The sequence below is a fragment of the Curcuma longa genome, chromosome 8 (assembly GCF_044706935.1).
Source record: "Curcuma longa cultivar G26 ecotype Majalengka, Jawa Barat chromosome 8, ITB_CL_G26_1.1, whole genome shotgun sequence".
In the NCBI taxonomy this organism is placed as follows: domain Eukaryota; kingdom Viridiplantae; phylum Streptophyta; class Magnoliopsida; order Zingiberales; family Zingiberaceae; genus Curcuma; species Curcuma longa.
The window spans coordinates 606,678-631,193 of record NC_133868.1 but is presented as its reverse complement, the minus strand read 5'-3'; the positions used below and the strand labels follow the sequence as shown (position 1 = coordinate 631,193).

Here is a 24,516-nt window from a genome sequence, read left to right as displayed (position 1 = left end):
ATTTGTCAATTTCTACTAGGTTAACTCTACAGATCCAACTAAGGATAGTACAAGCTCAAAGCTGGATTGAGTTGAGGCTTGAGAGTTAATAATTATGATGACATTCTTCTAAAATATTTGATTGATCCACTATGACTTAAATTTAGAAATGTAAGCAGATTACAACTACAAACATTGAATCGTCAGTTGAGTTGGAAGATAATTGAATAGGTCTAGGTACTAAGTGACTCAATCATCTGAATTTATCAATTAACCACACTCGTGTGTAATAAGAAATTGGAACTTCTTCTCTATCATATTCATTTGGGATTCATTTGAAGTAACCAGATAATCTCTTATTCACCGTCCAATTTAGTATATTTACTAAAATTACATATTAACGGACATACTTTGATCAAAGAATTAAAATATATATTACATATATTAACGGACATACTTCGATGAAAAAGAATTAAAATATTTACCATTAGGTGCAGTTGCAATTGTGATTGTCTATCATTTTTGCGTATAGCCATTAGAAATTTTTTAATATTAACAAATATTATTTACGAACATTAATGAATTGACAATATATATGTTCAAATTTATTCATTTAATTGGTATTATATGTATTTAACGAACATAAATAAATTCTTACTAAGTTGAATACTAAACTTATTCATAAATGTTCGATTCATTTACAGTCCTATATATATGCTAATAAACTATTTTCGTCGATTGATTAATAAGATTCTATTCCAGTAGGTCTCTTAGTGTTTTATGATTTCGAGTAAATGATGAGTTATATATTTATATTGCATTTCTATTAAGTTTAATGAAGTACTATATAAATTACCACGTTCTTAATTATCATTATCATCAAAAGCACCCCATTGACTAAATTTTTTCTAAATTTAGAACTTCCTTAGAGCTGTCTACGTTAGAGCTAATTTGACAAAATTGTTCCATCTTAAAATTATTGACTAAAATTACTCTTAACCTTGGAGCTGCTTTGACCAAAACGATTCCTATCGTTAGATCAATTAAAAACAAGAGCATTTTAAACATAAAATTATAAATGGAGCATTATTTCATTATTTTTAAATGTAGAGTACTATTTAATGATAATTATAATTACTTTTTTTTAAATTTTATACATTTTATTTTTCCTAAATTTATTTAAACCTACCAGTATACTTCGCATGGTTGGAGGAACAAATCTCAGTTGGGAGATATATATTTTTAACTTTTAGCATAATTTATTTACAAGCATTCGCTCTATTTATGCAATTTAAAATGTTCAACTTATTTAAACTTTTATATATATTTATTTCTTTATAAGTTATGAGATCCACTACAACCTATTTGGCATAAGATTCTGATAAGTACCGTATAAATTCCCAAGTCTTCCATCAGCAGGAGTCTCAGAAAGCGAAAATGCACCCAACAATAAATAAACCAGTATTAGTACTAGCAGGATCATATACAATGTACACGTAGTGTATCTTTTACAATCAACAATTTATCATGAAATCTAGGAGTAGAAACTTGATGTGGATGTAGTTTTGAACGAATCAATTGGTCCACATCATGAAACAAGAATGAAGCTAGCTTCCATCTGTACGTAGAGTGGCATAAAAGAATGCAAGCAGCGCTATACAGAGGGTAACTAGCAACCCTATCAACATCGCCTCTAACGTCAAGTATGGACTCAAGAAAAAGATGAGAGCAATCGCAGCACTTTGCCACAGCTTCAGTTGTGCAAACGCCGCTTCCTGTCGATAGTTTCCCACAAAGTTTTAGTATTTGGTAGGCAACAGTAATATTCAAGAGTGTTGTATTCAAATCTAGAAGAAAATTAAAATAACCAGGATACCAAACACACAAATTTGGAAGAAAATTAAAATAACCAGGATACCAAACACACAAATTTGGAAGAAAATTAAAATAACCAAGATACAAAACACAATCCATCATGACGTAGTCTGAGACCCACAAGTCACAGAAACAAACGTAAATCAACTTATGCTCCATGAACTATGAACAAGTGATGTTGTTCCCTACAGCATTTCTATCATCAGCAGCACAGATATTGATATAAATATTGGAACATTTCTATTCGTAACCTACTAAACTGCTGCACTCTCACCCATTCGCCTAAAAAAATGAAACAAAAGCCCAACTGGCAGATTGCGTAACCTGGTCATCATTGTCTATCATCAAAAACCACTTCCACTCAAACTGTTGTGTTCTTGTTGCCTGTTACATTTTGCCAATTCCTGCCACCGACCATGAGATATCACCCGATGAGATTCTCTCAGGCTCTCAACAAAACTAAGCTACAAGGAGCACTGTGAGTAGTAAATCAATTGTTAGTGGCAACTTTGATGCATTTTATGGTTTAGGGTTTTAAGGGTTTATGCATAGTTATTTAAGGGGCAAGGCGTCCAAAAGCACATAAGTGCTATGGGGGCCTAAAGCACGTGGCGCAAGATCAAACACACACCTTACCGAAGTAAGACATTTTGGATATAAATTTTTACAATTCAAACATATATAGGGAATTTCTATTAAAATATTTCACTAACAAAACTATAATCCATAAAATATTAAACAATATAAATTTCACTATCAAATAAATACATTATGCACATAATTCAAATAAAAAAACTTCAAACATCTAAATCATCAAATCTTTCGCAATCATATCATTATCATCATCCTTAGATGTTTCAAATTTGTATAGCTGAATCTTCATCAGTTTCCTCAAGATCGATTCTTCCACCTCTCATAAGGCACACACTCTTAAGGTGCACAAGTGCAAGAGGCTTCGCTTGACTATGCCTTGCGCTTAGGTGCAGCCAGGCGAGCGCCTTTAATAATATAGGTTTACGTCGTCCTTGTAGGATGATGGTCCACTTGGCTAGGGGTTAAATAGTGCTTGGCCTGCAATTTATGATTTTTACTCTCGCTAATACTTTAGCAAGGTCAATTAATCATGGCCAGTGTAGAGGAAAGTAAAGAACATGAAAAACACAAATGCCAACATAATAATTGGTTGTATGGTTTGGAATCCCTGATTGCTGCTCTATATCATATGACTTTTCAATGAACCACTCCTAAATGCCCACTAGGTTTCTCCTTCTCGGATCCTTCCAAAGATGGACAAACTTTTTACAAGAAACTTCTACTAAGAATGAGAATACATAACAACTTGGAAGACTAATGCTATGAATACAACAAGAGTACAAGAGATTAAGAAATAAGCATGGATTTGCCAACTTTTGCAGACTCTTCTTAGTCCTTTTATAGGCTCCAAGTTGTCTTTAGCTTCACATTTTTGTTGTCACCAACTAGTTGAGTGACTACATTTCTACTCGAGTGTTTTTGCGATTGCTATAGACTTCAATTAGCTAACAAATCTCTAAGTCGACTTTGCTTGTCATTAGCCGAATCCTCTCCAAGTCAACAAATACTTCAGTCAACTCAATCTAGCTTTAGTTGATTGAACCCTTATAGCTCCTAGGTCATTTGATCGTTGCAACCTACATGTCAGATCAATGATCCAAGAAATGAGTCAACTGCCAAGTTGACTGAATCCAACCCGATCAATTATCTAGTCAACTCAACTATGAACAAAAAAATTCTATTCATCTTAAGTCGATTGCTTAGTCGACTCAACACACCAATCAATTGAGAACACCTTTTAGTCACCTTGATCGTCAACTATGACCATACTAATAGTCGAGTCTTCGCCTATATCAAGAGCAACCTTAACACAAGTTACAAGTCCTCTAACTAAAACAACTCATTTAACAATTTACCTTTGTCGTCTAACTTTGCCATTGAAGTCATCTCTCGTTACGACTTAAGTTCCTCGGATGCATCAAATCCTCAACTCATTCTACATGTCATCCTTCACTTTTCACCTATGGTTCACCTCATTCCAACTACATCAATGTTGCCACATTAATGCTCCTCGACTAACTTGGTCACACCAAGTTAAGCTCTGTAAGCTTAGTGTGTACTCAATTAATTCAAACTTGATACAAAATTTAAAACGGGCTAAAAGTTTCAAGAAGTTCAACTTTCAAGTGCAACTTTGAAAACTTAGATTAGAAATCAGTAAGCCTATGCATTCAAATAGAGATGTGAAATTTCAAAACAAATTTTCAATTATAATCTTTGAGCCAAGTATACACTATATACATTCATGCTCCCTAAAGTAGTTAATGATTACTATATAGATACTTATGATTTAACATAATGCATTATAACTAACGTTGTGAATGAATAGTATCACTATAACACATCACTTGATATCTAAGTGTCTTAATACAATTATCAAGTTCAGACCATTATTTTATGTGAGATGTAAATAAGTTATTCCTAGTTTTGCTATGTGATCATGCAATTCTAATCAAGCAATGCAATGAGTCAACCATGCTAAATAGATATTAAATGAAATTTAACATGGTTACTTCTCTAAAATATTCTAACGTAAATGATTTGGGCACCCAATATAAATTAGGCACAACCTGATTTACCAAATACTCTTTAGGGACCCATTTTCTACATTAACTTTTATCTTGGATTGCTCCTAGTAATTAGACAATGATACATCGGTTCATTTTTGTTCTCCCTATAACCTAGTTTATTTTTGCTTGGAGCCTATTCAAATATCAAATATAAACTCCTATTGTACTCCTTGGAGCTTTTGGACTCAGTATAATGCTTTTGTTTTGTAATTTTAACAATTTAGATTATATAGCAATTTTGTTCAAATCAAACTAAGCCTATTCTGTTCTTAAACTCTATGAGTATACAATGTCGTTTTGCAATTTTAATAATTTAGGTACACATAATAATTTTGTTCAAAATTGTTATATTGACCTAACCTGAGTCTCTAATATGAACCCTGTTGCGTTCTATGGAGGCTATGGACTCGAACAATGTCTTTATTTTACAATATTGAATAATTTACATCAATATAGTAATTTTGTTCAAGACTGGTATATTGCGTTGAAGCTATTTAAATCTCAAATATGAACCCCTATTGTGTTCCCTAGACCCTCTAAACTAGTACGATATCTTCTTTTGCTAATTTAGACCTATATGAACCCCTATTGGATTTTAAGACCAATATGAACTTCTGTTGTGTGACCCTCTGAACTCATACAGTACCTTCTTTTTCTAATTTAGACCAATATAAACCTTTATTGGGTTCCCTGTACTCTCTCAACTCGTACAATAATATCTTCTTTTTCTAATTTAGACCAATATACATCAATGTAGTAGTTTTGGACAAATTCACTACAATAATCCAAATTGGTTTAGTTCTTTTTCAAATATTAGACCATTATAGATCCAGGTAACACTTTTGTACAAAAGTGTTACATGGACCCAAAATTCATAAGCAAACATTCCTTTGTGTTCCATGGACCCTTTGGACTCATTCTATGCCTTTCTTTTCTAATCTAGGCAAGTTTAAGTCCAAATTAATAATACATGCCTTTGCTTACAGCAAGCAATTCATATAACGAGCTAAAAGCAAGCACTGTCATGGCTATAGAAAGAAACTATAGTGTAAAGGTTCTCTTTCAATTTAGGATCTTTATGTCAACTGCAACATCTAATCAAAGCCAGCTCAACCTGATAAGAAAAACTCCATTCTTATGGGGTTTGGGCATCCCAGAGAATTTCAACCTTAAAACTCTTATACAAAATATGTTTGAGAGTTAGAATCGTAATTTCAATTGTTTCATCTTTCAAAATGTCCAGCTAAGTTTCACAAGGATGTTACACTCAACATAGGACTACTACACCATAGTGGTAGTTCCTATGCAAGTAGGTACTATATCACTAGAGGCAAAGTTGAGGCAATTCTACAATAGCACAAAGTAGAAAAATGTAAAATTTTACATAATATTTCTGTATTTTTGCTTTTATTCCAACAAGTTTCTAGATTTCCAGCCTTATCACTTATCAACTATGCATACGATTTTGATAATTTTATATACAATTGGGTGGAGGCTCTGTTCAACTTCGTGACACTTAAAATGTTGGCAATTGGCGTTATTCTCATAAGGAGACCAAGTCATAGGACCATGATGCACGTAGAAGCCAAAAGTGATGGATTTTATACTATTGGTGGGTGTAAGTTGATATAACTATCATTTCATTTAGAATATTTGTGTTATTAAATTAACTATCGATTCTTTGTAGGTTTGGATGTGTGAGCATCTTCTAATGAGAAATTAGGCAACCCTACCAACGCATTCTTCAAGAATCTGCAAGTCAATGTAGAGTGCTTCTCACATTGGAAAAAAAAAAAAGAAAGATAATGGAACGACTTCTATCACCATCATGGTGGAATTAACACTATATGTTGAGAAGATACACCCGATATTGTTGATGTCCTTCCATTAACCCATGTATAAGTTGTTGGTGCAATTGACCTCTGGTCATGATTGATTAAGCTCAAGTTGGGTTTCAATGTTTGATCAATATGTTTGATGGTTGAGAGCGAGATGTCAAATAATAGGGGAGACTGTTGGAGGAGAAGATTATTGATGCAATCGACCTCGGATCAAGGTTGACAAAGATTAGTTTGGGTTTTGATGTCGGGTGGTTGTGAGCAAAAAGTTACGTAGTTCAAGGTTAACCGAATACTTGATAGTGAAGAAGTCCAAGTGGATCACGATTGACCAAACACTTAACGACTGGAAGTCCAACAAAGAGTTTACACAGACGAAGTTCAAGTGGTATCAAAGTAAGGTTTGCTCTTAGAAGGACTAATTGCCTTGAGAACAACTAGAGGAAGAAGGGTGATTTTGAGTTATCTAATACCCAAAAAGTGGTATCAAAATGATGCCGCTCTTCATCGGACTGACCACTGAAGGAGCATAACGGTAGAGGAAGAAGAAAGAGTTACGATTTTGAGTTCTTTGATACCTACAAGTGGTATTGGTGGACTAATCACCAAGACAGCAAGAAGCATCCAAATCGCAATGGAGTTTGAAGATGATTTTGGATATGACATCCGATTTCCACAACCCTTCAGATTAAAAGGATTTGCTTAGTGGAAGGTGAGGACTAAAGATGCTATTCCAAATGGACATAGTGGTTTACTTTAATGAGGATTTCAAGTTCTAAAAGATAAAAGAGGAAGATCTCTCAAAAAGAACAAATGGACCAAAGAGCAAGTCAAGAGATCTGATTCACATGATAAGGTAATCAAAATTTTGATTAATTTGGTGTCTAATGATATTTTGTCCAAATTAGGTGAATACAAGGATGCAAGTGACCTATAGAGTAAGTTGACTAAGCTCCATAAAAATCCACCACCGAAACAAAATAAGGATGAGCCCAAGGAGAGAGACTCATTAGCTCAAGAACAAAAGAACTTGGAGGTTAAGAGGTACTCAACACCTGAGATGGGGGAAATTAAAGAAGCATCTATCTCAAGGATTAAGGAGGATAGGTCCTCAACATTCGGAGCTGATGAGGAGGAAACTTGTACCACCTCTACGAGCAAAGATAGCTCAACTCATGAAGGTGAAACAAGTTCAAATTTTAGAAATAAAAATCACATCATATATTTTGAGTGTAAGGAGAAGGAAGATATTATAAGAGCAAATGTCCAAAATTAATGAAGAAGATTTAAGTGACCCCATGGTACGGAAGGACAAGTAGCACAGTGTTTTTCTCATGCAACCAACGAGAACATTACAAGAACCAATGTCTAAGAGGGAGGAACTCAAGTAAGGACAAGGGGGAGCCTCTAAGATAATACCTAAGGTATCATTTTATAATGAAATTTTATTATGTCATGATAAAAAACATACAAGAAATAAATTTTCTGATTTAAGTGTTCATTATCATGAAAATAGAAATTTTGATAAACCTAAGGACATTTTGAGAACATACAATGTATAGGAAGATAGAGAAGGATCTAGAAAAGAACCCAAAGATAGATAGACATATGTCTAAAAAGAAAAATATTCGAGGTGGACTTGAAAAATCAAGAATTAAGGATTTGGAAATGGAAAATCAAGTCTTGAAGTCAAGACTTAATGAATTAGAGAAGACTCTTAGGAAGATGGAAATGTGTTTAAGGAGTCCAAACAAGAAAATCTAGATTTAGGTAGACAAGAACTATTTAGGGACAAAAAGGGTTTGGGATACAAACTAAAGTCTTAGGATAGTCTACCATCATACTATAGAGTTCCATATGATTATGAAACCAACCCTAAGCCTAGGAGTCAAGTCAAGGTTGTAGGGGAGGTCATCCCTAGTGTTGATCTCGATGAGACTGACATGACTAAGACTTTTAAGAAGCCTAGAAAAGTCATTAAAAAAGTATTTAGGAAGGATATCTCTAGTGAGTACCTAATATACCCAAGGAGCTCTAATAGATATTGAGTTCCTAAGAGTATGATCCCCTGATACTAAATGGGTATAGAATGTGTCAACTTAAATTCAAAGGCTAGTTAACCTAAACATAGTTGATACTTTAGGGCATTTTTAAAGTATAGTGATACCTTGAAAATGAAACTTTAAATCTTATCCTAGAGGATTTTAGAATGTGTCAATAAAAATTATTATTTTAAATCAATCAAAATTGGCATGGTAGAATAGAATCTAAATGTGCCAAGTTTTAGATTTTATATTTGGCACAATATAATATGATGATGCTTAGATTGAAGATCTAGGTGTTTTTATTCTATCATGCTATTTTTGTTTATACTTAACATGTTTTGCATGGCATAGTAATTGTCCATGTTTTGCATGACATAGTAATTGTCATGTTATCTCATATATGTTTTGAATGTTGCTGTGATACTTAGTTGATAATTGTCATGTCATGGCATACATGCATCATTCAAATAAGTTAAATTTCTTTTGAAAGGTATACATTTGATATATGTTATGCTTATTTGCATACATTAATTTCATTCCTTGCAATTAAGGACAAGTGGCATTGTTTGATATCCTAAGGTAGGATGGTCAAATTAATAATGCCTAGATAAATATGTATGATCCCTTAATTTAGGGAAGACTATTTGACATCTCACAAGAATTATAGAAAACTTGTGTGTGTATATTAAGATACATTAGACACAAGTGAGATGTTAAAATGATGAACTGAGCTTAAGGTACTGACATGGTGCATATAGATGAGCTAAGTTTTATCAAATCATATTTTGCATGGACCAATTATGGGAAAAACTAATATACAAGTTATGTACGCTTAGCTTATAGATTATCATCAGAAATTATTTCGAAAAGTATTTTTAAAATCATTATGGAAAATCTCAACGAACTTAATTTGCCGATAGAAATCACCATTGATAATGTTGATATAAAGTTAGAGTGAAACATTAAAGATTTTAATAGTTTCAAACATTGTATCATTCTTTAAAAATAATGGATATCTTTTTAATTATTTTTCCCGATAGTTTTTGACATAAATAATATCTATATAAAATTTCATGATTTATTGAAAAACATAGAATTACTTATGCAATTTTAAAACTAGGACTAAAAATATTCAACTAATAGTCGACTGTTTCAGAAATATCAATTGGTGGAGACAATAGTCGGAATGTTACTAATGATTTTGGCTAAACAAGGTTTTTAAGTTTTCAATATCTACTCCTAGGCATTTTAGCTAATCCTAACCCTCTAGCATACTAGCATACAACAACCAATCTTTATCCTATTAGGTGAAGTCGGCTATATGGATCCTTCTACGTTATTGGGCTCTATTCCCTACTATATCATCATCTATACTTAAATAAACTTTTTGATCTTCTTCCTCGTTTAATGTGTGTATTTGTCATAATTTCACATCGTCTAACTGGAGTATTTATTAGTCGTCTAAGTACATGTCCGTACTATCTTAAACCTGTCTCTTAGAGTTTTCCATCAATAGATGTAACTCCGACTTTTTCTCTAATGCTCGTATTTCTTATTCTGTCTATCCTCGTATATTCACACATTCATCTTAATATCTTCATCTCTGCAACCCTTATTTTCTACTTATGTATTCGAATAATAGTCCAACATTCAACGTCATATAACATAGCAGATCTAACCGCCGTTTTGTAGAACTTCCCTTTAAATTACACCTGACACTCTCCTTCATTTCAACCATCCTACTTGTATTATATGTAAGGCATCTCTCTCAATCCCTCCATCGTCTTACAAAAATGATTCTAAATACTTAAAGCTCTCAGTTCCAGACAACTCGTCATCTCCTATTTTAATAATTATCTCATTATGTCTAATATTACTAAACTTAAATTCCATATATTCTGTCTTTACTCTACTAAGTCTAAAACTTTTCACTTCTAGTGTTTCTCACCAAGATTCTAATTTAACATTTACTCCTTCACGTGTCTCATCTACCAAAACAATATCATCTGCAAACAACATGCACCAAGGTATTGCGTCTTGAATGTGTTCAGTGAGTTCATCCATGATAATGTAAAAAGATCTCTAATCTTTGATTAACTCTATCTTTATTAGAAATGTTTCAGTTAATCCGCCTGAAGTCTTCACTCTGATCGTTACATCCTCATACATATCGTTAATTAGTTCGATATATGCTATACTAACACCTCTCTTTTTTAAAATTCTCCATATAATTTCTCTTGAGATTCTATTATAAGTTTTTTCTAAGTCAATGAATATCATATGTAAATCTTGCTTTTGCTCCCAATACTTTTCAATTAGTTGCCTGAAAAGATATATAACTTCTATTATTGACCTTCCTGTTGGATTTCCGATATCATATTTTAAAATTTATGTTTCACTAAACATGCAACGGAAGAGTAATAAATATTTTATTATTATCTACGCATAACAACCACACAAGGATACACATGTATGCAAACATAATTATAGATAAGACATAAACAAATTCATACCTTTTGAATGGCGCAAAGCAAAAACGACATCAATTAACAGTCTTGAGCAAGGTTGTCTCTATTTGTATCCAAGCCGAGATCTCCTCGAGACAACTTCCCTACGTCACGTGTTGTGTCTCCGTTTCGATACTAGTCGAAGGGGGGAGACAAGCGATCTGAGAGAGACCTATAGTCCAATTCCGTATCCGGTGGCTTGAAACAACTCGGCGATACGAATCAGATTAAACAAAGGCACACCACCATTCGAAGGTCGTATGGTTTGTTGTCAAGAAGGGGTAGCAAACCTAAATGGCGTGGTTATTCCAGCAATAACAATTACCCCGAAACAATGGCCAAAACGAAAGAAAAAAGTGATACCTTTCGGTGGAAAAGCAACTGTTGCTTCTCCTCGTGTTCCTTCTTGCCACCGTCGGTTGTAGTTTCCTTTAACTCCGGGATAACCAACCTTGGGAGGATACTGATCTTAGGGAAGATCCTTGGTTGGATGTGAGCTTGGAAGGTCTCTTTGGCCGACGACAACAAGAACCCCAACAGGGGTGGACGGCGGCAACACAAAGAGGAGAGGCTTGGGTGGCAAGGAGGAAGAGGAGGCTAATTTAAACCTAACAATTAGGTTTTAATTTTCTATAAATAACTCTTTATAAGAGTTGTATTTATAGATCTCTAACAGGTTTAGTTCGCTAACTAAAAACCGACATTCATTAACCCAAAGTCCAAACCGCTAGCTTAAGTTTGGTTCACAACCAAACTGGATTGATTCCACTTTTAATTTAAACCAAACCAATTTTATTTATAATTAAATCAAAAAGGGTCAACTTTATTTTCAAAAGACATGGCCCATTTGCGCTTCCTTTCCGATAAAATATCTTCCATATTTACCCTTCGTCCGATCGAACCGGACTCATAGTGTGTGACCTTATAAGTTCCCAGTTTATGATAGTTATGTTGGTGCAAGGAGCACTAGTTTGTCCCCAGAGTTTCGATGTTTGACAATACATTTAGATCTGGTCAATTTGACCAAGGATTGATCTAAACAGGACCTAATGTTTGAATATGAGTGAAGTCTAGTCAGATTAGTTTGACCAGAAGACTAATGAGAAATTCTAGTCAGTTGGACCGGGCAAGAAGTCCTAGTCAATTAAACCGGGCAAGGAGAAGTCCTAATTAAGGCTGGATCGGGAAAGTCCTAGTTGTGGCTAGGCAAAGGAAGTCCTGATCTGGAAGATTGGGCAAGGAAGATCTGACTTGGAGGACTGGGCAAGGAAGACCTAGTGCGTGAAGCTGAGCAAGGAAGTCCTAACTGGAGGTTGGGCAAGGAAAAATCTAAGTAGGTCAAGGGTGACCGGATGTTTGACAGGTGAGAAGTCTACCTATGGAAGTGACTAGTCCTAACTAAAAGTTAGACAAGAGAAAATCCAAACAAGATGTTTGGTAAGTGGGAAGTCTACCTATTGAAGTGACTAATCCTAACTGAAAACCAGACACGGATAAATCAGCAGGTTAGACTTACGAGGTAAGGCCTAGGTAAGCCTAGTAAGTTAAACGGATTACAGGTAGGCTTAGGTTGTTCGTTTGTTTGTATGTCGATCTTACAGGGACCAAGAGCTGGAAGCAAAATGGAGGAAGCATAAGAGGAGCAAACAAAAGCAGCCGAACCCAGCTCGGGGTCAGCTCAGGTCAAATCCGAGTTGATTGGATCCGAGCGCCCGGATATTATTCCAGGCGCCTGGACGATCCAAGTGCCCCTGGATAGTCCAGACGCCCGGATCAAGAAAAATCGACCCCGATAAAGACTGAAGAGATCAGATCGGATCGGATCAGATCCAAGCTCCCGGAAAGTTCTTTATAAGAACCTCAACGTGCATCCCAAGAGAGAACATCTAATTCTCCATACTCTTCATCCTATGGTGCTGGTGAATGCGAACGGATCCTGCTTGTGCGACCGACGAAGCTCCATAAATAGACTTAGAAAGATGCGTTGCGCTCAAGAGTTCCAGAACGGCCGATTCGAGAGTATTCTTTATTTTAGTCTTACTTGTTTAAACTTTAATTTCTATTATTGATTGGACCATAATACGGGTTTCTCCGCCTCCGAACAAAGGTCCAGAAAGGAGACTATTAGTGAACGGACGCCTTCCCGTGCATAAGTCTTAGACGTACTAACCATGGGGAGTTAGGAATCAAGTAAATCTGTGTCTCTGTGCTTGTTTTACTAATTCCACTGCAAGTGTATTTGATAGAAAGAATGAATGACGAGCGTTATTCACCTCCTCTAGCGCACCCACTGGTCCTACAATTGGTATCAGAGCAAGCCTGCTCTCAATAGGACTAGTCGTCACAGGAGCAAGACGATAAAGATGGAAGGGGAGAAAGGTATAATTTTAAAAGTTTGTTTTAAATTTCACATAACATGTTTTAAGTGCAAAGAGAGAAGACACTATAAAAATCAGTGTCCTACTCGTAAGACTCTGACGGCCCCACCTGTGGCAAAGGAGCAACCAATGCCAGGAGCCCGGAGGAACAAAGAGCACATCACGTATTTCAAATGTCAGAAATGCGGACACTACAAGAATCAGTGTCCGGAGAGGAAGACAGCAGAGAAGAAATTGAAATTAGGGGAATGTGATTCTAGTAAGTATATTCAAGGTTTAAAATATCGAACCGTGTCGAGGTTTCGATCTCGGTCCAAAACGATACAGTTTCGATATCATATCGTACCATACCGATATAGTTTCAATATTTTAAAATAAAAAAAATATTAATTAAAATAAAATTTTAATTTAAATATTTCAAAATAAAAAATAAAATATTTTTCAAAAAAATATGATAATTTTATGGATTTTAATAAAGTCTATCTAAATTATTTTCAACTATAGTTAGGAATTGATTATTAAAATTCAATTAAATCCTCCGTCGGCGGAACGAAAACTTTCGCCGGTATAGCACGATACCGCTCGAAATTTCAAACCCTAAGTACATTTAATTATGAAAATGTCTCTAGGGTTTTGCATGCTAGAGCAAATTTTTCAAAAAATTTAATTAATAAAAATATTAATTTGACTAGTTCAAAAAATTCGAATTTAAATAGTTTGAAATTTTCAACCATAAAAAATTTAAATTTAAGTAATTTAAAAAATTCAATATTAGATAATTTAAAAAATTAAATTAATTTAAAAAATTCAGTTAATTTGAATAATTCAAAAAATTTAGAAAATTTAAAATTATCTAATTTGAATAATTCAAATAATATGACCAATTCAAATATTTTAAAAAATATCAAAAATTTAAAATTAACAAATTTGAAAAAGTCAAATAAATCTTAAATTTTATTAAATAAAAATTAATTAATTAATTTTAAATTTTAAATTTAGATTTTATCAACAATAAAAACTCATCTAATTTGACTAATTCAAAATTATTTAATTTGACAAATTCAAATTTAATTAATTTAAATAATTTATCAAACATTAATAATTTTATTAATTTTGAAAATTTAATTAATCAAGATATAATTTTAATAAATAAGAAATTAGATTAATTCATTAATTTTTCAATCAAGATAATGACAAATTCAATAATTCAAATTTAATTAATTTAATAAATTTAAAAATTAATAATAATTCAATCAAACAACATAAAATTAATAATTATCAAGATAAATTGAATAATTCAATTTTACTAAATAACTCAAAATTAAATAATCAAGATAATCCTAATAATAAAAAAAATTCAAAATTCATCGAGAAAAATATTAAAATTAATAATTTAATCATTAAAAATTTAAAATTAAATTTTAAAAATCCTTATAATAAATTTTCAAAGTTTAAAAATACTAATTCAAATTTAAACACTAAAAATCTAAAATTAAATAATAAAATTAACTACAATCATATACCTTTTAATTATGAAACAATGAATAATTCTAAAAATTTAAAATTAAATTCAAAAAATTCAAAATTAAATCCCAAGATTTAAGAAAATAATTTTATAAATTTCAACAAGTCAAATTTAAATCTTAAAAACTCGAATTTAAATTGTCATCAAGTTCTATTTAATTGTGGAATATAACCAAACTAATAATTCAAAAACAAACTAATAATTCAAATATAAATTAAAAAATAAATATAAAAATAAAAATTTAAAAAATAAATAAATTAACAATTGAAACATAACTTAATTCAAACCAAAAAATTAAATCCAAAAAAAATAAATTCCATAAACTTAATTATAATAAAATACTTATAATTATGAAAACTAATTTAAAATATTACCTAATAAAATAAATTTCAAAATGTGTCAAAGTGGGTTGACACATTCGCGAATCCATACGAAATATATCAAATCAAAAATTTAATACATTATTAGAAATTAAAAATTGCTTGACTTGATTGAATCTTGCATACTTGTCATGTACATGCATATGCTTATTTATTAAGCACATAAATGTCATGTCATCATGATTAATACATGTTTAATTTAGAATGGTTAGTTAAGGACAAATGACTAATTGACACTTGCCCAACATAGTACCAAGATGGGGTGAGATGATAGTATGTCAGGGAAATTTAGAATGGTTAGTTAAGGACAAATGACTAATTGACACTTGCCCAACATAGTACCAAGGTGGGGTGAGATGATAGTATGTTAGAAAAATTTAGTCTAAGTAGTTAAGTGGGGTAAGGAGTACCTTACTTAGTCTGCATATCTAAATCAACTTAACTTAAGCTATCTCACCACATTCTAAATTAGTTAGACTAAGATTTTTCAAAAAAATGATTAAGGTCATAATTTCTTTAAAAGGTTTTATTTAAGGAAGTGGTCGTTGTTCCGATAACCAAGAATACCCTATTTCGCCACAACCTGAAAATCAATTTTTAAAATATGAACTTAACCAACTAATCAGTCAAACCTGAATCTAATACAAGATCAAATACTAATTAGAACTCAATTTAACAAAGATAAAATTAACAAAACATCTCATGAAACCTATAAAGTAACCCTTGTATGCCATGTACTGAGGCACTTAGAATGGATAAGATGTTAAGGACTATTAAATCACAAAGTTTTGAAAAATATTTTCAAAAATTATTAAACTATTTTCTAAAAAAATTATTTTTGGAAATTTGATAATTATTTAAAATTCATGTTTGTTGTGTGTAATTATATACTAAAATTTTCAAAACTTTATATCTTTGAAAATTGGTTGACCAACACTTAGACACAAAATCGTTTGGTCAACACTAGATCTAGAACCCTAAGACACATAGGCAGAAAATCCTTGTGATTAATGAAGATGTCCTAAGAGAATGTTTAGTTGAAGGAGAGATACTTCTTGAAAGATCTTACCTTTAAAAGAACTTAAAATTTAATTTCAAAAAAAAAATCTAACTTTTTGAAAATATCTCTTTTGAAAACTCATGTTTTATAAATATTTTTTAAATTATAGTTTGACTTGGAACAACCCTTGAGACACATAGGGAGATTGTTTTGTAGCCAACAAGGATCCTTAAGTGTCAGGGATAAGTGGAAGTCTAACTTGAAAGTTTAATTAAAATTTATATTCTGAAAAATTATAATTGAAAATCATAAGTTATTTGTTCTGATGACTTGGATTAACCTCTTAGACACATAGAGAGTTTGCTTTGCGGGTAACAAGAAGCCCTAAGGAAGTGTCAAATTAAAGGGGAGGTCTAAATCAATGAAGCGCTATTTTTCATAAATCTTTGAAACTATTTCAAAATTATTTTAGAATTATTCTTTTAATTTAGGTCAAACCCTCAAATACATAGAAAGATTACTTTGTGGTTAACAAAGAGCCCCGAGGACATGTCAGGTTAAGGGGGAGATTCTGATTTAACAAAATAATAAATTATTTTTAAAAAATTTATTTATTTTATAACACTTTCAAAACTATTTTTGAAAACATCTTTGAAAAACTCTGTTGAAAATCTCTGCAAAATTCGTTCGAAAGATAATTTTAAAACTTATTTTGAGAACTCTTTTGAAAAATTAGTTTATAAAATTATTTTTGAAATCTACTATGGTCTTTTAAGAACTGTCAAGACTAAGTTGTGACCATAAGACATACCATGATTATTGATACAATTTAACGAGTTTTTAATGTATGAAAAGAAAGAGAAGGAACTTAAATTAAAAATCTAGATTTCTTCTAGGTTAATAAACTCTGACATAATTTTAAACTTAAGAAATTATCAAACATCAAAAAGGGAGAGATTATTGGTGCAAGGAGCACTAGTGTATCCCGAGAGTTTCGATGTTTGACAATACATATAGATCTGGTCAGTTTAACCAAGAGTTGATCCAAATAAGATCTAATATTTGGATGTGAGTGAAGTCTAGTCAGGTTAGTTTGATCAAAAGACTAGCTAGAAGTCCTAGTCAGTTGGACCAGATAAAAAATCCTAGTCGGTTAGACCGGACAAGGAGAAGTCCTAGTTAAAGCTAGGCAGGCAAAATCCTAGTTGCAACTAGGCAAAGGAAGCCCCGATTTGGAGGATTGGGCAAGGAAGACCTAACTTGAAGGACTGGACAAGGAAGACCTGGTAAGTGAAACTGGACAAGGAAGTTCTGACTAGCGGTTGGGAAGAGAAAGTCCAAACAAGTCAAGGGTGATCGGATGTTTGACAGGTGAGAAGTATACCTATAGAAGTGACTAGTCTTAACTAAAGGTTGGATAAGAGAAAGTCCAAATAGGATGTTTGGCTGGTAGAAAGTCTACCTATGGAAGTAACTAGTCCTAACTGAAAGTTAGGCATGGATAAGCCAGTAGGTTAGACCTACAGGGTAAGCCTTAAGTAAGCCTAGTAGGTCAAACGGACTACAGGTAGGCATAGGTTGTCTATTTGTTTGTATGCTGATCTTGCAGGGACTAGGAGCTGGAAGCAAAATGGAGGAAACATAAAAGTAAACAAAAGCAGTTGAACCATGCTTGGGGTCAACTCAAGTCAAATACGGATGTTACTCCAGGCGCCCGGACAGTCTAGGCGCCCCTGGATGATACAGGCACCCGGATCATGAAAAATCGGCCTCGATAAAGACTGAAGAGATCGGATCAGATTGGATCCAAGTGCCCGGATAAGAATCCATGCGCCCAGAAAGGTCTTTATAAAAGGCTCAACGTGCACCCCAAGGAAGAACATTTAATTCTCCATACTCTTCATCCTACGGTGTTGGTGAACGTGAACGGATCTTGCTCGTGCGACTGGGGAAGTTCCAAGAAGAGTGAGCTGTGCTCAGGACTTCTAAAACGGCCAACTCGAGAGTATTCTTTATTTTAGTGTTACTTATTTGTACTTTAATTTATATTATTGATTGGACTGTAAGGCGAGTTTCTTCGCCTTTGGACAAAGGTCCGAAAAGGAGACCATTAGTGGGCGAGCGCCTTCCTGTGCATAGACTTTGAACATACTAACCCTGAAAAGTTAGGAACCAAGTAAATCTGCATGCCCTTGTGTCTGTTTGACTAATTCCGCTACAAGTGTATCTGACAGAAAAAATGAACGACGAGTGTTATTCACCCCCTCTAGCACACCCACCGGTCATACAAGTCATCCATAATTATCATTAATTATGAATCGATCATGAGTAGCACATAGTAGAACATCATCACCCCCAATTAATCAAAAAATCACAGTTGATTCCAGAACTACTTCTGAACCCTTCAGAAGCTATAGTTGTTTGTACGTTTGTTCCTTTCACTCATCTTATACCCGCTTAATTCAAGACATGGTTTATGTGTCAGCCCCCACTAGGCTGACTACATTACACCTAGACCAAGCTGTATTTCCTTGTCTTACAAATTCAAGTTACTCAAAACATCTATCCAAGAGGATCATCCTCTTTGACGTGTTTCTGCTTTGGTCAAAGACTTACGAGTAACAATCCTGACAAGTGGTCATAGGATATACGTCTCCTAATTAAAAGAGTGGTGAATCCTTTGTCAGCTACTCAATTACCTTTGGGCACTTCGACTTATACCCAATCATCCTGGATCCACACGTCCGTAGAAATATTTGTTTAAGATGTCAAAGTATAAGCCTTCATGACCAAGATGACGTGAATACCTCAAGTCACTTGAGGAAATTTGCACTCGAGCTGCAATGATATTTTCATAGACATTCATAAAACCACATAAAGTGTCATAGCAGATCACATCCAATGAACTAGTGTAACGCCTGAAAAATCTCAAAAATAATTTTAGAAATATTCTATGATTTTTCTAGAATTTTAGAATATTTTTCTAGAATTTTTAAATTAGCGGAAGTAGCAAAAACAAATAGGAATGTAAAATGTCCGAGGCGGGATTTGAACCCGCAACCTTTAAGAATTTGCAACTCTTAAAATATTTTCAATGACCAAAAGAGCCAAAAAGCCTGTTCCGAAAAAGAAGGAACCGAAATTGAATTATAGGCGAGTTAGGTTTAGAAATCACTTAAAATAAATAGGAAGTAAAAATGTCCGAGGCGGGATTTCCCGAAAATTCTCGAAAATAAGTTTAGAAATATTCTATGATTTTTCTGGAATTTTAGATTATTTTTTTGAAATTTTTGGACTAGCGGAAGTAGCAAAAATAAATAAGAATAAAGTATCCGAGGCGAAATTTGAACCCGCGACCTGTAGGAATTTGCAACTTTTAAGATATTTCCAATAACCAAGTGTCCAACAGATCTGTTTCGAAAAAGAAGGAACCGAATTTTATTTATCGGCGAGTTAGGTCTAGGAATCACTTAATATAAATAGGAGGCTTAAGAGAGGGTTTTGATTATCTTCGAAAACCCTTCCCTCACCTCTCGCCCAGAACGTCGTCGCCCTCTTTTCTCTTCCCTCTCGGCGCCCCAAACCCGAAGAACGAGGAGTCCGTCCCCTAGGATTACAAGGAAGGCTTCCGAAGAACTTCTACAAGGACGCTCCTCTCCGCGACAAGAACTCGTAGATATAGGAAGATCGCCGAGAAGATCTTCTTCTCTAACGGAAGAATTGTAAGGAAATTAGCGCAAAAGGTAAGTACCTCTCACCTGCAGTATAAGTAGCTCCATTCGTATGCATAGACCCATAGTTTTTTTCTCTTACAGAATGTTTATGAAAATAATTTACCTTACCTCAGTAATTATGGACTCTAGTTCGTCCTTGGGTAGGCTCCTAGATCGCCCCTAGGCCCTAGATCGCCTAGTATATGCAAGGTTAAAGAAAAAAAAGAATTATTAAAGAAAGTATTTTACTTTTTATATGGCATGTGCTTGGACTCAGTTCGTCCATGGGTGGGCTCTTAGATCGCCCCTAGGCCCTAGATCGCCTAGTATATGCAAGGTTAAAGAGAAAAAAATTATTAAAGAAAGTATTTTACTTTTTATATGGCATGTGCTTGGACTCAGATCGTCCATGGGTGGGCTCCTAGATCGCCCCTAGGCCCAGATCGCCTAGTAGTACCCTAATGGGTTCGGGATTAGCTACCTCGGATCTATTTAGGGATGCGCGCACAGTTAGCACAATGTCGGGCCCACAGCAGGATGATTACTATTTTCACTTACTATATGTATAAATTTTCAATAGTTCATTATTAGCTTTAAGTGAAATCAATTTGTAAGATCATGATTAGTTCAGTTATATTTCTACAGTACCATGTGAATCAGTTAGTAGTTTTAATTTTAGTTCATGTGCTTAGTATGATAAGTATGTCATGATATCTATCTAGATTATATGCTTTCTTACATGTGTTTTCAAAAGCATGATTTCGAAATATGTATTGTTTTATGAGTAGGATGGTACTTGCTAAGCTTCATGCTTATAGTTTTATTTTCCTTATACTGCAGATAAGGGCAAAGAAAAATTCGAATAGCGGAGGCGGCAAAGACGATGCGAAGTGTGTGATGTGGTGGAACTTAGAATAAAGAGTCTTGGAAACTTGCATCATTAAGAATGTTAAAGAATAGTTTTTATAAGTTGTTTATTTTCCGCACTTTCGAATGTTAACAACTATAGTAGTTCTATGCATCATTTGATAGTTGGTAAATTACAATAGCATGCTCATTAGTAGTGAAAGGTAAGGTTGGAAGTTATGGAACCATCTTAATGCTAACATGTTATTTAGGATGAATTCATATGCTAGTATTATTTAGTTTTAATGCTAAGTTGATACCATGTCTAGGTTTCTAAATCCATGTTTAGGAATTGCTAAAGTATGTTTAATTGTCATGCAGATATCTGTCTAATAGTCTAGAATCGTTTAAAGCTTAATTATGGTTTGATCATTATTATTAGGATGGTTAGACTTTATATTACCCATTTGAGAACATGTGTTTACTCAATTATCACATAGCAAGAAATTTTAAATTAATAGTAGATTTTAGCAAGTATAAGTAACGGATCGCCTTAAGAGTAAGAAGGGCGGTCGTTACAACTAGTTACCCTTAACTAGCATCCACATGTTAACTCTCAACATCCTAATATTTCCAGCCAATTAGAATTAACTATTTGGTAAAAACCAAGAAATCTAACATATGTTAGTTTCACAGAATCGATAATGTCCAGTCTCATCAATTCATCGACTAGGGAATATTTTAATACATACATAATTATATATATAAAGATACCCACTAATTGTGATTTAATCACAATTTCTCTCATGTTATATATTGTATTGTGGACTTCAGTAATCAAGTTTAAGATCAAATTAAATACATAGTAAATGTACACTCAAATAATGATTTTATTTATCCAATAAATAATACAATATCTAAGGTGATTGCCTTAGGACACCTCTCAAATATAACACTTTCAAGCATGAACCCAAATTGATTTTCGATCACCGTTATCTCCTTCCTTAATCTTTTTTCTATTACTCTTTTATAAAATTTTATAGTATGACTCATTAATTTAATACCCCTATAGTTTGTACAATTTTATACATCTCCTTTATTTTTATATAAGGATAATAGAGTACTTACCCTTCATTGATTAGGCTTTTTTTTCATTTTCAATATCATGTTAAATAATTTGTAAGTATTCAGACTATGTTTCTGTAGGCACTTTCATACCTCTATCGGAATATCATCTGGTCAATGGGTTTATATTTTGCATCTCATTTAAAGTATGTTTTACTTTTATAGTTTGAATTTTACGATAAAAATTTAAATTTTTATACTCATTTGACCTACTTAAATTAATTAAATTAAGTTGATCACCTAAACCTTCATTACAAAGTTGATGAAAATACCTCTTCCACCGCTTTTCTATTTCTTCATTTACTAGTACTCGATTGTATTTATCTTCAATACATCTTATTTGAATAAAATCTTTTATCTTCCTCTCTCTCAATTAGATTATTCTATAAATGTCTTTTTCCCCTTCTTTTGTATCTAATTTTTAATATAATCGTTCAAAATTTTTATTTTTAGCTTCATTCACTACTTTCTTAACCTCTTTCTTGGCTATTGTATATTTTTTAAAATTTTTCTCGTTCTTACAAATATATAATTCCTTATAGGTTATTCATTTTTTCTTTACTTTCTCTTGTACTTTCTCATTCCACCACTAAGATCTCTTACTTGGTGATACATGCCCCTTTGACTCACTGATACCATCTTATCATATGTCGTATTAGAGTCACCGTATATTTCACTTAATACTTGTACTCCTACCTTTTTCTTAAAATATATTTTGTTTTCCAACCTTTAACTTCTACCACTTAATTTTAAAAATCGTTTATATTTTTCTTCTATTGATACTATACTTGAAGTGTATATCCAACACTACTAACCTACGTTAAATAGTTAAGCTTTCTCCAAGAATAATCTTGCAATCTTTATAAATCTTTCTATCCTTTTTTCTAACCATAAGAAAGTCAATTTGCGATTTATTATTCCCACTTTTAAACTTGATCAAATGTTCATCTCTTTTCTTGAAAAACGTATTAGCTAGTATAAGATCATATACTATCGCAAAATCTAATATAGTTTTCTCTTCTTCATTTCTTGTTCCAAACCTGTAACTCCCATACACCCTCTAATATTCCTCATTTTTCATTCCGACATGCTCATTTAAATCGTCTCGTATTAAAATCATTTCATTTGGTAGAATGTTTTATAATACTTCATCTAGATCATCTCAAAAATCTTAATTTAGTATCTTCATCTAATCCTACTTGAGGTATATATATGTTAATTACGTTTATAGTTTCTTTTTCCACTACTATTTTGATATCTATAATTCTATCCCCTTTCTAACTACTCCTACAACTTCATCCTTTAACTGTCTACAACAATACCCACTTCATTTCTTATTTTACTCTTTCCTGTGTAGAATAACTTAAAATCCGAGTTCTCTATTATTTGTCTTCTCGCTTATCCATTTTATCTCTTGTACACATAAAATTCTAATTCTTCTCCTAATTATCATATCTATTGGCTCCATTACTTTACCAGTGAGGGTTCCTATGTTCTACATTCTAAATTTTAGACTATTAGTTTTCCTATAATATTTATTCTTATCCCACCTACGGTGAGAGAACTTTTGTTCATTACACCCAAGTTCTCATGGAGATGTAGCAGTCCTTGTTGATGCGTTATAGTCGAACCCTACAATGCGAATTTTTGCATATTTATCACTACACCTAAGTTCTGGAGATATAGCAATCCTTACTTTAAAGGAAAAATTTTCTTACTGAAAATGAAAAGGGGATGTTAAAAGGAAGGAGAATAAAGAATTGAAGAGAATGTTAGGGTTCAAGGTTGAACTTTTAACCCCACACATTGATTGCGGAACTTCTTAAAGGTTTAGGAACTCCAAAACATTATTGGTGAAATAATGGAAGCATACTGCAAGAGGTGGGTCCACCTCAAAGACATGTGAAATGATCTATAAAGAGATGTATTTTTCTTGTGGGGAGAGGGACTTCCCGAATTAAGGAATGAAGTTAAGAAGAGAAGATTGAAATACGGGGGGAGAGGGGGAGTTATGTATTTTTGAAAGAGAGCATGCTTAAGGTTGCGCTTTAGAGGAAAATGAAAGTGCTAAGGTAGGAACGAAGGAGGAGAATGGATTGTAGAATTTTTTTGATGTATGCTTTGGCATAAAAAGTGGGATGTTGGGCTAATGGACTAGCTTAACTTAAATATATTGTCAAGCATCAAAAAAGGAGAAATTGTTAATGCAATTGACCTCTGGTCGAGTTGGATTTCGATATTTGATCAATATGTTTAATGGTTGAAAGCGAGATGTCAAATAAAAGAGAAGATTGTTGATGTAATCGATCTCAGATTAAAGTTTACTAAGATTAGTTTGGGTTTTAATATGGCTGGTTGTGAGCGAAAAATCACATTGTGACCACTTGGAGTAAAAGTGGGAGAATCATTTAGTTAAATGAAGGTGAAAGGAGTAAAAGTGGGAAAATCACATTGTGATCTTGTCCCACTTTGTGACCAGTGGGAGAATCATTTAGTTAAAGGCCTAATTAAATGATTGAAATATGATACATTTTTGCATATGGAGTAAAAGAATAATGAAGGTGAAAGGCACGACACGCAGGCCGTATTATGCCGGTTAGCAGGCGGGGTCAATGGGCAGCGCCCCTTGCGGGGGATTCGGG

General features: G+C 33.2%; 1 protein-coding gene across 2 annotated transcripts in view; it reads right to left on the bottom strand.

Annotated features, from left to right (window-relative positions):
• Nucleotides 1–1,417: 1,417 nt before the first annotated feature.
• The window catches only part of LOC141833300 (UNC93-like protein 3), a 63,837-nt gene continuing 40,738 nt past the window's right edge, over nt 1,418–24,516 (bottom strand). For both annotated transcript variants that reach the window (XM_074720704.1, XM_074720705.1), the window contains exon 10: nt 1,418–1,754. In XM_074720704.1, coding sequence (XP_074576805.1) covers nt 1,587–1,754 — 168 coding nt within the window. In that variant the 3' untranslated portion in view covers nt 1,418–1,586. The remainder of the gene's footprint in view (nt 1,755–24,516) is intronic.